Source organism: Saimiri boliviensis, chromosome 13 (genome assembly GCF_048565385.1).
Source record: "Saimiri boliviensis isolate mSaiBol1 chromosome 13, mSaiBol1.pri, whole genome shotgun sequence".
Lineage (NCBI taxonomy): Eukaryota > Metazoa > Chordata > Mammalia > Primates > Cebidae > Saimiri > Saimiri boliviensis.
Genome location: NC_133461.1, coordinates 19970360 through 19985551, shown reverse-complemented (window position 1 = coordinate 19985551; position 15192 = coordinate 19970360). Strand labels below are relative to the sequence as shown.

The 15192-nt window shown below is 45.9% G+C and overlaps 1 protein-coding gene across 27 annotated transcripts in view; it reads left to right on the top strand.

The window, feature by feature from the left end:
• The window catches only part of ZNF532 (zinc finger protein 532), a 143210-nt gene that overhangs the window by 63396 nt on the left and 64622 nt on the right, over nucleotides 1-15192 (top strand). For all 27 annotated transcript variants that reach the window (XM_074383332.1, XM_074383329.1, XM_003926036.4 and 24 more), the window contains one exon: nucleotides 3262-5624. In XM_074383332.1, coding sequence (XP_074239433.1) covers nucleotides 3279-5624 — 2346 coding nt within the window. In that variant the 5' untranslated portion in view covers nucleotides 3262-3278. The remainder of the gene's footprint in view (nucleotides 1-3261; nucleotides 5625-15192) is intronic.

The window sequence follows — 15192 nt, the reverse complement described above, 5'->3', positions numbered from 1 at the left end:
TGCTCTTGCCTTCCAGAATGTGGGAAGGGAAAGGGTAATAGGACAGTGTGACTGTGGGTATGAAAAACATTCCTATAAGCCAAAAAAGAAGTGTGAAGTTACAGAGAGCGATATCCATTCCATTAGTTATACAACCCTGGAGAGGGGAGTCTACCTGCCACAGTGATCTCGGATTTCAGACAACACGATGCACTTTCATGGCTGCCGCACTCAGGCTTTAAAAATCGCCCTTTATGCATTTTCAGCTTAACGGCGGGCTTCCTGCAGGTGAACTAGGATGGCTGACTCCCTTTTTAAACTACCGTCAGCTCACTCTGACCTCTTCGCCACATCCCACTGCTTCACGCTGGCTTCTCCACAGCCCCCAAGAGAAGAGTACAAACCTTAGGTGGAGTAGAGGGATGGGGACAGGGTGCGGCTGGATCGCTGTGGAGAGAGAGTTGCTTCTGAACCCCTTTGAGGGGTTTGCAGACGTGGGAGTTCCTCTCTGGGGCCTTTTAGACCTTATCTCTGCTTTAGCTGGGCAGGTGGGAAAACATAGGGGTGGTGTGGAGGGCAGCAAGCTAGCCTTGACTCAGTGATTCAGTACGGCCGCCGTGCACGTGTTTATAAATCAGGAGCTCCCTGTATGTATAACAGCAGAAAAAGGTGAGAAGAGCCATATTAACCCTCCCAGGGTTCATAAGAATAGCAGACGGTCGCACTGCTGACCATCCAGTTTTGTTTCACGTGGTGACCTTTCCTCATTCTTGTGGTTGTATGTTCTGGGCCTCCCACCCACTGAGTATTTGAATTATGTCTTACCTGCTCTTTGTTCCTGAACCGACTGCCCTCTGGGATGAACAGTGTGAAACAGTCTGAAGTCTTTTGCTCACCAAAACCGTAAAGAGAGGGCAAATGACACAGATCCTGTGGAGCTCTAAAGAAAGGGTAGAGGGACTGGGGCAGAGCCCTGCCACCATGGGGACTTCGAGAGCCTGTAGTCAGGCTTTGCATAAGTTAAAATCCACTTTTTAGGCCCTTTCAACCCTGGTGGGGCAGGGGGCGGTATCTTGAGTTTTCTATTAGCAGTGACCTCCAACTTTAGATCAACACGGCTGGTGAGGACAGATCACAGGGCCGCTCTGCTGATGGCAGCTTTGTTGTGAGAATTCCCTTTCCAACACCAGGATGATGGATGGAAACGAGTGGTGACGTTCAGGGATTATTTGTAAGTGGGTGGATTTTTACTTGGATATAGTGCCTGACAGATGGCTTTTTCATTCCCCACATTTCGCAGTTTAAATGTTCAATTTCATTTAAAAAACAAAATCATCATCACAAACTTTCCTACTGGGTCTGACTTCCCATAGATACTTGTGCATCAGTGACCCTTTCGGTGTCATCGTTTTATTTCCTGTGTACTTTTTGCGTGGGTGGCAGTTTGGCACTGGGGGTGTGTTACTCCCTGTCTGTGCCCGCAAGCGCCCCTCTGAGAGAAGTGTGGTCACCCAGAGTTTTCTCGAGGCCAAGTAAACCATCGAAGGAAAAGCATGTGTGACTTCTTCAGCTTGGTACTAACCGAGACAGGTGTGAATAGAAGCAGATTCATTCTTCATCTCCCTCAAACCCTAAGTGTTGATTTCGTCTTCACCGGTAGTTTTTCCTAACCAGATTCTTCAGTATTCGGATGTGTCCCCAGAGTGAGTTAATACGCCGAGGGTCTTAGCAGCTGTTGATGGATTTGTGGTTTATATGAGTTTTTTTCAGGCATGTATATTCTCACTGAGTAGAAATTCTCCCTTGACCCTGGAATAGTTACTTTTATTAGGAATGTGTGATCTTTTATAGATTGTACAAGAAAAAAAATCATTTAAGTGTTGCAGTAAAATGTGGAAGGAAACCCCGTGTCAGGGACCAGTAAAGCAGATTTGAAGGAAGGGTAATAACACAGTAAATACCGAAGAGCAGAGTCTGTCTAGGGACATGCGTCTGTAAATGGGCTAGGCGAATTCTTCCGCCAAGAGTCGCCTGGAGTCAGCTGCTACCCTCTGCCCTTCTGACTGACCGCTGCGTTCTCGATTCCGCTTTCTCTTCTCTTGCTCTCCCCTCTCCCCTCTCCCCTCTCCCCTCTTTGCTTTCCTTCGCTCCCTGGCTATTTGCCTCCACTGCAGAAGGAACAGATCCAAGAGATCCCCTCATTCCCTGGGGGCCCCAGAGCTAGCGGGTGACAGAGCTGGGTCCAGTCCTGGTTTTCTGTTCTAAATCTAGTGCCTGACTTGGTGTTGCGTTAGTTATTTGACATTTATGCTAGAAAGGTGAGTGACACTTTCCCTGTCTTCAGGTGGCTTACGGGTCAGCCTGTAAGAGGAGACCAGTGTACGTACACACTGGAGTAGAGACCAGGAAACAGTAGAGTCCAGGAATGGGGGCTCGGGGGTCCAGGGAGCAGAACTTGTCCCCTACAGCGGAGGCTTTATCTGCCCCACAATCACTTGTTCTCTGCAGATGGGGGGAAGGGCCCCTTTTAAAGACCCTCAGGCACTGTGTGTATTCGTATAGCCTTCATGCTTAGTCATGGCTGTGCCTATCCCATTTTTCTATGACTCTGCCTTCTATCTGAGAGTGTTTCTTTTTTAAAAAACCTAATAGGGAAAGTTAGGGTTAAATAAAAATGGATGGAATCAGCTCTTTAGGTTTTTTTTTTTTTTTTTTTTTTTTTTTTTAAATAAGTCCCAAGTGGAAGTTATGAGCAGATACCCTGTGGTGGGTGTGGATGCTCGTTTCTTTTTTCTGTAGGTGAATATTGAAATCTGTAATTGGCTTTTTTGATTGTGGCATGTTTCTTTTAATACGGTATCCCAAATCTGATGGTGACTATGATAGTGATCATTTTGCCAGCAGGATTAAATAGTGTCAAGATCAAAATATGCTTGGAAGTAGCTTTTTATGAAATTGACACATTTTCTAGTTGCCACACCAGAACCTGTTTTTCTAGACTATAGCAGGTTCAATCAACTTCATTCTTGTTAGCTGGGAGCCGTGCTGGTAATACTGTACTACAGTATGGAGGGATTACTTTTGAAGCTAAAATTATATAGGTCTTACATTTTCTCGATGTTCGTTCACTTGGACTCAGGGTTTCCTAGTCATTGTAAATGCAGTTACCACCATGCTCTTTCTTGGAAATCATCATTATGTTAGTGCGAAGTGTCTAGGGGTTTTATCTCATCGTGAGGAAATACCAATTACTGATGGAACTATTTTCTGCTCATTTAACAGAACATCTGCTCAAATTCATGACCATGGGGGATATGAAGACCCCAGACTTTGATGACCTCCTGGCAGCATTTGACATCCCGGATATGGTCGATCCTAAAGCAGCTATTGAGTCTGGACACGATGACCACGAAAGCCACATGAAGCAGAACGCTCACGGAGAGGACGACTCCCACGCGCCGTCGTCTTCTGATGTGGGCGTCAGTGTTATCGTCAAGAACGTTCGGAACATCGACTCCTCCGAGGGCGGGGAGAAGGACGGCCACAATCCCACCGGCAATGGCCTTCATAACGGGTTTCTCACAGGGTCCTCCCTCGACAGTTACAGTAAAGATGGGGCGAAGACCTTGAAAGGAGACGTGCCTGCCTCTGAGGTGACTCTGAAGGACTCGACGTTCAGCCAGTTTAGTCCGATCTCCAGCGCTGAAGAGTTTGATGACGACGAGAAGATCGAGGTGGACGACCCCCCTGACAAGGAGGATGTGCGGTCAGGCTTCAGATCGAACGTGTTGGCGGGGTCGGCTCCCCAGCAGGACTTCGATAAGCTGAAGGCACTTGGCGGGGAGAACGCCAGCAAGACTGGACTCTCTACGTCAGGCAATGTGGAGAAAAACAAAGTTGTTAAGAGAGAGGCAGAAGCCAGTTCTATAAACCTGAATGTTTATGAACCTTTTAAAGTTCGAAAAGCAGAGGATAAATTGAAGGAGAACTCTGACAAGGTGCCGGAAAACAGAGTCCTGGACGGGAAGCCGAGCTCCGAGAAGAACGACAGTGGCCTGCCCGGCATTGCGCCGTCAAAGACAAAGTCGTCCTCCAAGCTCTCGTCCTGCATCGCTGCCATCGCGGCTCTCAGCGCTAAAAAGGCGGCTTCAGACTCCTGCAAAGAACCAGTGGCCAATTCGAGGGAGTCTTCCCCATTACCAAAAGAAGTAAACGACAGTCCGAGAGCCGCCGACAAGTCTCCCGAATCCCAGAATCTCATCGACGGGACCAAAAAACCATCCCTAAAGCAACCCGATAGTCCCAGAAGCATCTCCAGTGAGAACAGCAGCAAGGGGTCCCCGTCCTCTCCTGCGGGGTCCACACCAGCAATCCCCAAAGTCCGCATAAAAACCATTAAGACGTCTTCTGGGGAGATCAAGAGAACGGTGACCAGGGTATTGCCGGAAGTGGATCTGGACTCTGGGAAGAAGCCTTCTGAGCAGACGGCGTCCGTGATGGCCTCTGTGACATCCCTTCTGTCATCTCCAGCGTCAGCCGCTGTCCTTTCCTCTCCCCCCCGAGCGCCTCTCCAGTCGGCAGTCGTGACCAACGCAGTTTCCCCTGCGGAGCTCACCCCCAAACAGGTCACGATCAAGCCTGTGGCCACTGCTTTCCTCCCGGTGTCTGCCGTGAAGACGGCAGGATCCCAAGTCATTAATTTAAAGCTTGCTAACAACACCACGGTGAAAGCCACGGTCATATCTGCTGCCTCTGTCCAGAGCGCCAGCAGCGCCATCATTAAAGCCGCCAATGCCATCCAGCAGCAAACTGTCGTGGTGCCGGCATCCAGCCTGGCCAACGCCAAACTCGTGCCAAAGACTGTGCACCTTGCCAACCTTAACCTTCTGCCTCAGGGTGCCCAGGCCACCTCTGAACTCCGCCAAGTGCTAACCAAACCTCAGCAACAAATAAAGCAGGCAATAATCAATGCAGCAGCCTCACAACCCCCTAAAAAGGTGTCTCGAGTGCAGGTGGTGTCGTCCTTGCAGAGTTCTGTGGTGGAAGCTTTCAACAAGGTGCTGAGCAGTGTCAATCCAGTCCCTGTTTACATCCCAAACCTCAGTCCTCCCGCCAATGCAGGGATCACGTTACCGACGCGTGGGTACAAGTGCTTGGAGTGTGGCGACTCCTTTGCGCTTGAAAAGAGTCTGACCCAGCACTACGACAGACGGAGCGTGCGCATCGAAGTAACGTGCAACCATTGTACAAAGAACCTCGTTTTTTACAACAAATGCAGCCTCCTTTCCCATGCCCGCGGGCATAAGGAGAAAGGGGTGGTAATGCAATGCTCCCACTTAATTTTAAAGCCAGTCCCAGCAGATCAAATGATAGTTTCTCCGTCAAGCAATACATCCACTTCGTCTTCTACTCTTCAAAGCCCTGTGGGAGCTGGCACACACACTGTCACAAAAATTCAGTCTGGCATAACTGGGACAGTCATATCGGCTCCGTCAAGCACTCCCATCACGCCAGCCATGCCCCTAGATGAAGACCCCTCCAAACTGTGTAGACATAGTCTAAAATGTTTGGAGTGTAACGAAGTCTTCCAGGACGAGACGTCGCTGGCTACACATTTCCAGCAGGCTGCAGATACGAGTGGACAAGTAGAGTATCATTTAAATTATGGTGTTTCAGTGATGAGTCTGTAGGCGTGAGTGCTTGATAAGATGCCCTTGATTTTAGGGTGCGGAACGCAGTGAAGTGGACGTGTGTGTGTGTGTGTGTGTGTGTGTGTGTGCGCGCGTGTGCGCGCGCGCATGCCTGTGCGGCCAGACACATGATCCAGTAAGGATTGTTTTCATAGAATAGAATCAATTAGCTGGGGACATGGTAGTGGTGGCAGTGGTGGTGGTGGCAGTAGTGGTAGTGGTGGCGGCGGTGGTGGTGGCGGCAGTGGCATGTGCCTATTGTCCCAGCTATACTTGGGAGGGTGAGGTGGGAAGATTGCTTGAGCCCAGGAGTTCGACGCTGCAGTGAGCTGTGATTGAGCCACTGCACTGTAGCCTGGCATTGGAGCAAGATCATATCGCTTAAAAAAAAGAATAGAAGCCATGTTGAAACATGAAACTTATTTTAATAAAATAGGTTTTTTGGGGTAAGATAATATATGTGCACTGGTTGAGTTGTGGAACTTTACCTTTTGGTAATCGTTTGGCCATTGGAATGTATGTTGAAAGCCTGAGATTGAGCTGATTGTAGTATCATCCCATTGTATGAACTGTTCAAATCAGGCTTTGTCATCAGAGTTCCTGACTTATTGGCAATTTTGATATTTAGAAAAATATTTACTGTTATTCATCTGCTGGCAGCTCTACTGAGCTTATTGTTTATAATGCTGATCTGTCTTTTACAGTGAAATGTATTTATCAGTACCCATTTCTGTGGCATGTCTACTTACTTAAGATGGTGGTCCAGATGTACGTTCAGTAATACCCTTCACTGCAGCGAATTTAAGCCACAAATGGCAAACCCACCTCCGCTGAGCTAGAATACCTTTGTATGTGTTTGCAGTTTTTGTTTTGCAGTGAAGTGCAGGTCGGTGTCGGTGAACTACATTTCACAGTGGGCGTCAGTCAGCCTTTCATCTCCATCATTTGCTACTTCATGAGGCAACTTTTAGCTAACAGATAAATGTATTTATCATAAATATATGATACCATTGTTTGGAAGTAATTAGACATGTTGAATGAAATAAATTCCAGTTAGACCATGTGACGTATTGTCCAAACTTAGAAGACTCGTGAAATTGGGCTGGGCCCAGTGGCTCACACCTGTAATCCCAGCACTTTGGTAGATGAGACAGGTGCATTGTCTGAGGTCAGGAGTTGGAGACCAGCCTGGGCAACATGGCGAAACCTGGTCTCTACCAGAAATACAAAGCATTAGCCAGGCTTGGTGGTGCATGCCTGTCGTCCCAGCTGCTTGGGAGACTAAGTTGGGAAGATCGCTTGAGCCTGGGAGGTGGAGCTTACAACAAGCTGAGATCACACTACTGCACTCCAGCCTCAGTTGACAGAGCAAGACCCTGTCTGCCGCCCACCCCCCCAACCCCAAAAAATTGTGAAATTCCAGGGGAGCACTAGTTTGAGCTAATACACTGTGCCCCTCAAACATCTCTTTATAGAGATGTAGCAGGAAACTGGACTTTCCTTTTTCCTCCTCTAATATTTTGTTAATTAAGATGTTTATGCTGCAGTTTAGAAGTTTGGTACTATCTTGGTGATTAACTCCTCAAGGGTAATTACTGGGTTAAGTTCTTTGTAGCATTTTGAGTTTGGGGAACAAAAGATCAAGAATACCCCGGTATTTTTTTCTCTGGTTTTTCAGTTTAGTGGAAATGGAAGCAGTAAAGAGTTTTGAAAGTATTCTTGCAGGTTTGAATGCTAAACGTTTCATTGGCTCTGGCAGTAAAATGCTCAAGGAAACAGGAAAGCAGAGACTTAGTTCAAGAAGGCCATGATGGTGCCAGCTTTTAACTTATTCCCATGGTGATGCCTGTGTCCTGTGTGCATGGATGTCCTCCCATATTGACACCACTTCATCCAAAGGATAGTCTTTATTTTCTGCCTAACAGGATGCAAGTAAGAAAGGGGGAAAAGCCGAAAGCCCTTTTCTTCAGTGCTGTTGTCCTTTTGTCTCGTGTCTGTGTCTGCTGGTGGACTGTGTAGCGTGGTCAGCTGTGCCCTGGCTTAGGAGGGTTCTCACTATGAGCTGAGTGCTCTGGATCTGGCCTTTGGAGCTACCCTCAGATGTGTCTGTCTGAGTCCTCCTTCTCTGAGAGCAAGGAAGGGCTTGGCCAGGTGGGTAAGAATTTTCTTCTTCCCTGCATTTCCCTAGTTTTTATTTTGTTTTTATTTTTGTGAGACAGAGTTTCACTCTTGTCGCCCAGGCTGGAGTGCAGTGGCACCGTCTTGGCTCACCACAACCTCAGCTCACCGCAACTTCCACCTCCCAGGTTGAAGCGATTCTCCTGCCTCAGCCTCCTGAGTAGCTGGGATTACAGGCGTCCACCACCATGCCCAGCTAATTTTTGGTATTAGTAGAAACGGGGTTTTACCATGTTGGCCAGGCTGGTCTTAAACTCCTGACCTCAGGTGATCTACCCACCTCAGCCTCCCAAAGTGCTGGAATTACGGGTGTAAGCCACTGTGCCTGGCTGTTTTTGTTTGTTTGTTTCTTTCTTTATTATTATTTTTTATTGCATTTTAGGTTTTGGGGTACATGTGAAGAACATGCAAGATTGTTGCTTAGGGACCCACATGGCAGTGTGGTTTGCTGCCTTCCTTCCCCGTCATCTATATCTGGCATTTCTCCCCATGCTGTCTCTCCTCAACTCCCCACTCCCTGCTGCCCCTCCCTTTTTTTCCCCCCCGACAGACCCCAGTGTGTGATGCTCCCCTCCCAGTGCCCATGTGTTCTCATTGTTCAACACCGGCCTATGAGAGAGAACATGCAGTGTTTGATTTTCTGTTCTTGGGTCAGTTTGCTGAGAATGATGGTTTCCAGGTTCATCCATGCCCCTACAAAGGACATGAACTCATCATTTTTGATGGCTGCATAATATTCTGTGATGTGTATGTGCCACATTTTCCCTGTCCAGTCTATCATCGATGGACATTTGGGTTGGTTCCAGGTCTTTGCTGTTGTAAACAGTGCTACAGTGAACATTCTTGTGCATGTGTCTTTATAGTAGAACGATTTATATTCCTTTGGATATATACCCAGTAATGGGATTGCTGGGTCAAATGGAATTTCCATTTCTAGGTCCTTGAGGAATCGCCACACTGTCTTCCACAATGGTTGAGCTAATTTACATTCCCACCAACAGTGTAGAAGTGTTCCTATTTCTCCACATCCTCTCCAGCATCTGTTGTCTCCAGATTTTTTAATGGTTGCCATTCTAACTGGCATGAGATGGTATCTCAGTGTAGTTTTGATTTGCGTTTCTCTAATGACCAGTGATGATGAGCATTTTTTCATGTTTGTTGGCCTCATGTATGTCTTCTTTTGTAAAGTGTCTGTTCATTATCCTTCATCCACTTTTGAATGGGCTCGTTTGTTTTTTTCTTGTATATCCGTTTTAGTTCTTTGTAGATTCTGGATATCAGCCCTTTGTCAGATGGGTAGATTGCAAAAATTTTTTTCCATCCTGTTGGTTGCTGATTCACTCTAATGACTGTTTCTTTTTCTGTGCAGAAGCTGCGGAGTTTGATTAGGTCCCATTTGTTTATTTTCGCTTTTGTTGCCAATGCTTTTGGTGTTTTGGTCATGAAGTCCTTGCCTTTGCCTATGTCCTGAATGGTTTGGCTAGATTTTCTTCTAGGGTTTTTATGGTGTTAGGTCTGATGTTTAAGTCTTTAATCCATCTGGAGTTAATTTTAGTGTGAGGTGTCAGGAAGGGGTCCAGTTTCTGCTTTCTGCACATGGCTAGCCAGTTTTCCCAACACCATTTATTAAACAGGGACTCCTTTCCCCATTGCTTGTTTTTCTCAGGTTTGTCAAAGATTGGATGCTTGTAGATATGTTGTGTTGCCTCCGAGGTCTCTGTTCTGTTCCATTGGTCTGTATCTCTGTTTTGGTACCAGTGCCATGCTGTTTTCATTACTGTAGCCTTGTAGTGCAGTATGAAGTCCGGTAGTGTGACGCCTCCTGCTTTGTTCTTTTTGCTTAGAATTGACTTGGCTATGGGGGCTCTCTTTTGGTTCCGTATGAAGTTTAATGTGGTTTTTTCCAGTTCTGTGAAGAGAGTCATTGGTAGCTTGATGGGGATAGCATTGATTCTGTAAATTACTTTGGGCAGTATGGCCATTTTCACAATATTGATTGTTCCTAACCATGAACATGGAATGTTTCTCCATCTGTTTGTGTCCTCTCTTATTTCGTTGAGCAGTGATTTGTAGTTCTCCTTGAACAGGTCCTTTACGTTCCTTTGCTGGTTGTATTCTTAGGTATTTTATTCTCTTTGTAGCAATTGTGAATGGCAGTTTGTTCTTGATTTGGCTCTCTTTAAGTCTGTTATTGGTGTATAGGAATGCCTGTGATTTTTGCAAATTAATTTTGTATCCTGAGACTTTGCTGAAGTTGCTTATCAGTTTCAGGAGATTTTGGGCTGAGATGATGGGGTCTTCTAGATAAACAATCATGTCGTCTGCAAATAGAGACAATTTGACTTCCTCCTTTCCTATTTGAATACCCTTCATTTCTTTTTCTTGTCTGATTGCTCTGGCTAGAACTTCCAGAGAGAGGGCATCCTTGTCTAGTGCCAGATTTCAAAGGGAATGCTTCCAGTTTTTGCCCATTCAGTATGATATTGGTTGTTGGTTTGTCATAAATAGCTTTTATTATTTTGAGATAACGTTCCGTCAGTACCTGGTTTATTGAGGGTTTTTAGCATAAAGCGCTGTTGAATTTTGTCAAAGGCCTTCTCTGAATCAATTGAGATAATCATGTGGATTTTGTCTTTGGTTCTGTTTATGTGGTGAATTACATTTATAGACTTGCTTATGTTGAACCAGCCTTGCATCGTGGGATGAAGCCTACTTGATCATGGTGGATAAGCTTTTTGATGTGCTTTTGTAATCAGTTTGCCAGTATTTTATTGAAGATTTTTGCATCTATGTTCATCATGGATATTGGCCTGAAGTTTTCTTTTCTTGTTGAGTCTCTGCCAGGTTTTGGTATCAGGATGATGTTGGTCTCATAAAATGATTCGGGTTTTGGTATCAGGATGATGTTGGTCTCATAAAATGATTTGGGAAGGATTCCCTCTTTTTGGATTGTTTGGAATAGTTTCAGAAAGAATGGTATCAGCTCCTCTTTGTATGTCTGGTAGAATTCGGCTGTGAACCCATCTGGACCTGGGCTTTTTTTGGGTGGTAGGCTCTTAATTCCTGCCTCAACTTCAGCCCATGTTACTGGTCTATTCAGGGTTTTGACTTCTTCCTGGTTTAGGCTTGGGAGGATGCAAGTGTCCAGGAATTTTCACCATATTGGTCAGGCTGGTCTTGAATTCCTGACCTCAGGTGATCTGCCTGCCTCAGCCTCCCAAAGAGCCGGGATTACAGGCGTGAGCCACCGCGCCCGGCTTGTTCTTTATTAACCTTTTAGGCTCAACAGCCAAACTAGGGTGAAATGGGTGAAGCTCTATCCCTAGGAGGAGCGATTAACATCTCATATGTGTGGTTGCTTTGGCATCACTTTTGTACGTGATTTTACTCATCTTGCTGGGATGAGTAAAATACGCAGGTCACCTATTTCACCCGGAATCCCAAAGAGTGAATTGGGGCAGAATGTACATTTAACTCTCAGGCCAGATACACACAAGCAAAGCGCTCGCCTTCTGTTCTGTTTCCGATTTGCAGTCATTCCCTCATCCGTGTAGGTTGCTCGGCTCGCCAGAGAAGTGCATTTGTTTGTAGTGAGCTTCAGTCCACTGCATAGCCAAGCCCTGCAGGGCCAGTGGCGTGGAAAGGTCCCACAGCACGCTCTCCTCCCGTTCCTCGTCTTCTGCTTCTCACTGGATCCAGAATGCCTCTCCATAGCTTCCCATTTTCCCAGACGCAGCCAGACTGTGTCACTCAGACCCAGGCAGGGAGTGTGGCTTCTGCCTCAGTAGGAGTGGCTGCTGCATCCTCAGCATTCACGGTTTAACCTAACCTCGAGTCTCTTCCCTGGTTCTGTGGGCTAGTAGCATGCCTGTGGCTGTTGCCATTCTAGCCTCCACATGTAGCCATGGGGATTCTCGCCTATTAACTGTTGCCTGAGGTGGCGTCCGGCACCCGTGGGAGCAGGAGGTGGGGGATGAAGTAAGACAGGGAGAAAAGAAAAGAGAAAATAGCCTTCGTTTCATCTTTCCATTTGCCCGTCACATGACTGTCAGCCAGTTCACAGCTTGTTAAACTCAACTGGGAAAAATCTTCCCACGGCACTTGGTTTCTTTCTGAAGGTAGCACTTAAAACACATGTGACTGCTTACAAATAATCTAGAAATGGCCCGGGGGTGCCTGAAGTAGCAGCGACTGTGCCCAGCCCCTCCTTTCCTCTGTTGTCTAGCTCATTCCATGGATTTCCTTTTTTGAGGTGGAGTCCCACTCTGTTGCCCAGGCTGGAGTGCAGTGGCATGATCTTGGCTCGCTGCAGCCTCTGCCTCCTGAGTTCAAGCGATTCTCCTGCCTCAGCCCCCAGAGCAGCTAAGATTCCAGGGGCATGCCAACACGGCCAGCTTATTTTTATATTATTAGTAGAGACAGGGTTTCACCATGTTGGCCAGGCTGGTCTCAAACTCCCGACCGCAAGTGATCCACCTGCCTTGGCCTCCCAAAGTGCTGGGATTACCGGTGTGAGCCACCCTGACCGGCCAGCATTCCATATATTTAACACTTTTACTTTCTATTTCCCCATTGACCTCCACATTTGTGGTAGCTCATGGGTGAATTGGAAGAGTATACCACCTCACATTGTAACAGCTTTCCAGGGCCTCACACCCTGGACTGCCCTTTCTGGGGTAGGAACCCAGTTCAGTTTAACCCTGTGCCTGTAGCTCTGGGGCAATGTTCCATAGGTCTGCATATTAGTGTCTAGTTAGTCTAGTTACCTGAAGTGGAGTCGTGAACTGACCCTGCTGCCCCTGTTCATGGTTCAGGAAGTGTAAAGGGTGTGGTCTCCCGGGTCCTTGCTAGACTGGTCCATCACTCTTCACTCAGTGCCTTTCAGCCCCTCGGACTACTAGGTCTGGAGAAAGGTATGAAGGACCTCCTTCCCTTTTTCTTTTGAGGTAATTGTAGATTCATGTAAGAAATAATACAGAGAGAACTTGTATACCCTTCATCCAGTTCCCCACAATGGGAACATCTCACAAAACTGTAGATCAGTATCACAACTCGGGTATGGGCATTGACTCAGTCAAGGTACAGAGCTTTCTCAGCACTGCAGGGATCTCTCATATTGCTCATTTATAAATAGCCACACACACCCACTCCTTCACCTCTGGCAACCACTAAACCGTTTTTCATGTCTATACTTTTGTCATTTCAGGAATGTCATATAAATGGAATCATATAGGGTATAACTCTTTAGGGTTGGCTTTTTTTTCACTCAGCATAATTCCCTGGTTATTGGGTCTGTCAATAGCATATTCCTTTTTATTGCCGAGTAGATTCCATTGTGTGGTTGTACCATAGGTCATTTAACCATTCACTTGTTGAAAGACATCTGTATTGGATCCAGTTGGGGGCTCTGATGGATAAAGCTAGTATTAACATTGCGTACAGGTTTTTGTGTGGATGTAAGTTTTTATTTCTCTGGGATAAAGGCTTATTTATCAGCAAAGTATAATTGCTGGGTTATGTGGTATTTGCATGTTTAGACTCTGGGTTATGTGGTATTTGCATTTTTCAGAGTGGCTGTACCATTTTATGTTCCCAGGAGCAATGTACGAGGGATCCGGTTTCTCTTGCCGGCATTCGCTAGTGTTGCCATTGTTTAGCCATTTTGATAGGTCTGTGGCAGTATTGTGGTTTCAGTTTGTGTTTCTCTACTGGCTAATGATGTTGAACACCTTTTCATGGGTTTAATTTGCCACATGTATTTCCTTTTTGGTGAAATGTCTGTTCTTATCTTTTGCCCATCTCTAATTAGGTTGTTTGCTTTACGACAAACCATCCATTGAGTTCACCAGTTCTTTTTTTTTTTTTTTGAGACGGAGTTTCACTCTTCTTACCCAGGCTGGAGTGCAATGGTGCGATCTCGGCTCACCATAACCTTCGCCTCCTGGGTTCAAGCAATTCTCCTGCCTCAGCCTCCTGAGTAGCTGGGATTACAGGCACGTGCCACCACGCCCAGCTAATTTTTTGTATTTTTAGTAGAGACGGGGTTTCACCATGTTGACCAGGATGGTCTCGATCTCTCGACCTCGTGATCCACCCGCCTCGGCCTCCCAAAGTGCTGGGATTACAGGCTTGAGCCACCGTGCCTGGCTAGTTGACCAGATCTTGATAGAGCTTAGATACTAGTCTTGTTGGCTATGTGGTTGCAAGTGTTGTTGCCCAGTCTGTAGCTTGTCTTTTCATCCTCTTAACAGGTCTTTGACAGAGCAAAAGTTTGTAATTTTCATGAAGTCAAGTATGTCAGTTTTCCATTTTATGACCCCTGCTTAAGGCATAGCTCTAGAGCCTAAAGATTGTCTCCTGCGTTTTTTTCATGAAGGTTTTATAATTCTGTGATTGACAAATTAAGTCTGTGACGCATTTCGAGTTAATGTTTGTGTCAGGTGTGAGATTTAGGTGGAGGGTTATTTTTTCCCCACACACACATCCGCTTCCTCTAGCACCATTTGTTGAAGATGCTCTCTTCCTCTGACGAATTGCTTTTGCCCCTTTGTCAAGTATCAGTCAGGCATGGGTTCTTCATTCTGTTCCATTGTTCTGTGTGTCTGACCCTCTACCAGTATCTACAGTCTGATACTGTAATTAGATAGTCTTCGAATCTTGTAGATGGACGCCTCCAATTTATTTTTTTTTCCCAAAATTGTTTTCACTAATCCAGTTCTTTTGCTTTTTCATATAAATTTTAGAATAATGTTGTCAATTTATATAAAACATCTTGCTGGAATTTTGATAGGAATTACATTAAACCTACATATCAGTTTAGAGGAGAATTGACATCTTTACTGTATTGAGACTTTTGGTCCATGAAACGAGCACAGATTCTTCATTTATTTTTTTCTTTGATTCTTTGTTTTGTAGTTTTCTTTTTTTTTTCTTTTTTTTTTTTTTTTTTTTTTGAGACAGAGTTTCACTCTTGTTGCCCAGGCTGGAGTGCAGTGGCGCCATCTCAGCTCACGGAGATCTCCACCTCTCAGGTTCAAGCAATTCTCCTGCCTCAGCCTCCTGAGTAGCTGGGATGACAGACACGCACCACCATGTCTGGCTAATTTTGTATTTTTAGTAGAGTCGGGGTTTCTCCATGTTGGTCAGGCTGGTCTCGAACTTCCGACCTCAGGTGATCTGCCTGCCTTGGCCTTTCAAAGTGCTGGGATTACAGGCATGAGCCACTGTGTCCAGCCTGTTCTGTAGTTTTCATCATATAAGTCCTGTGCATGTTTTGTTAGATTTCTTTTTTTAAACAAAGTGATATTGTATTTTTTGGTGAGTACATATTCATGGCTAATATATA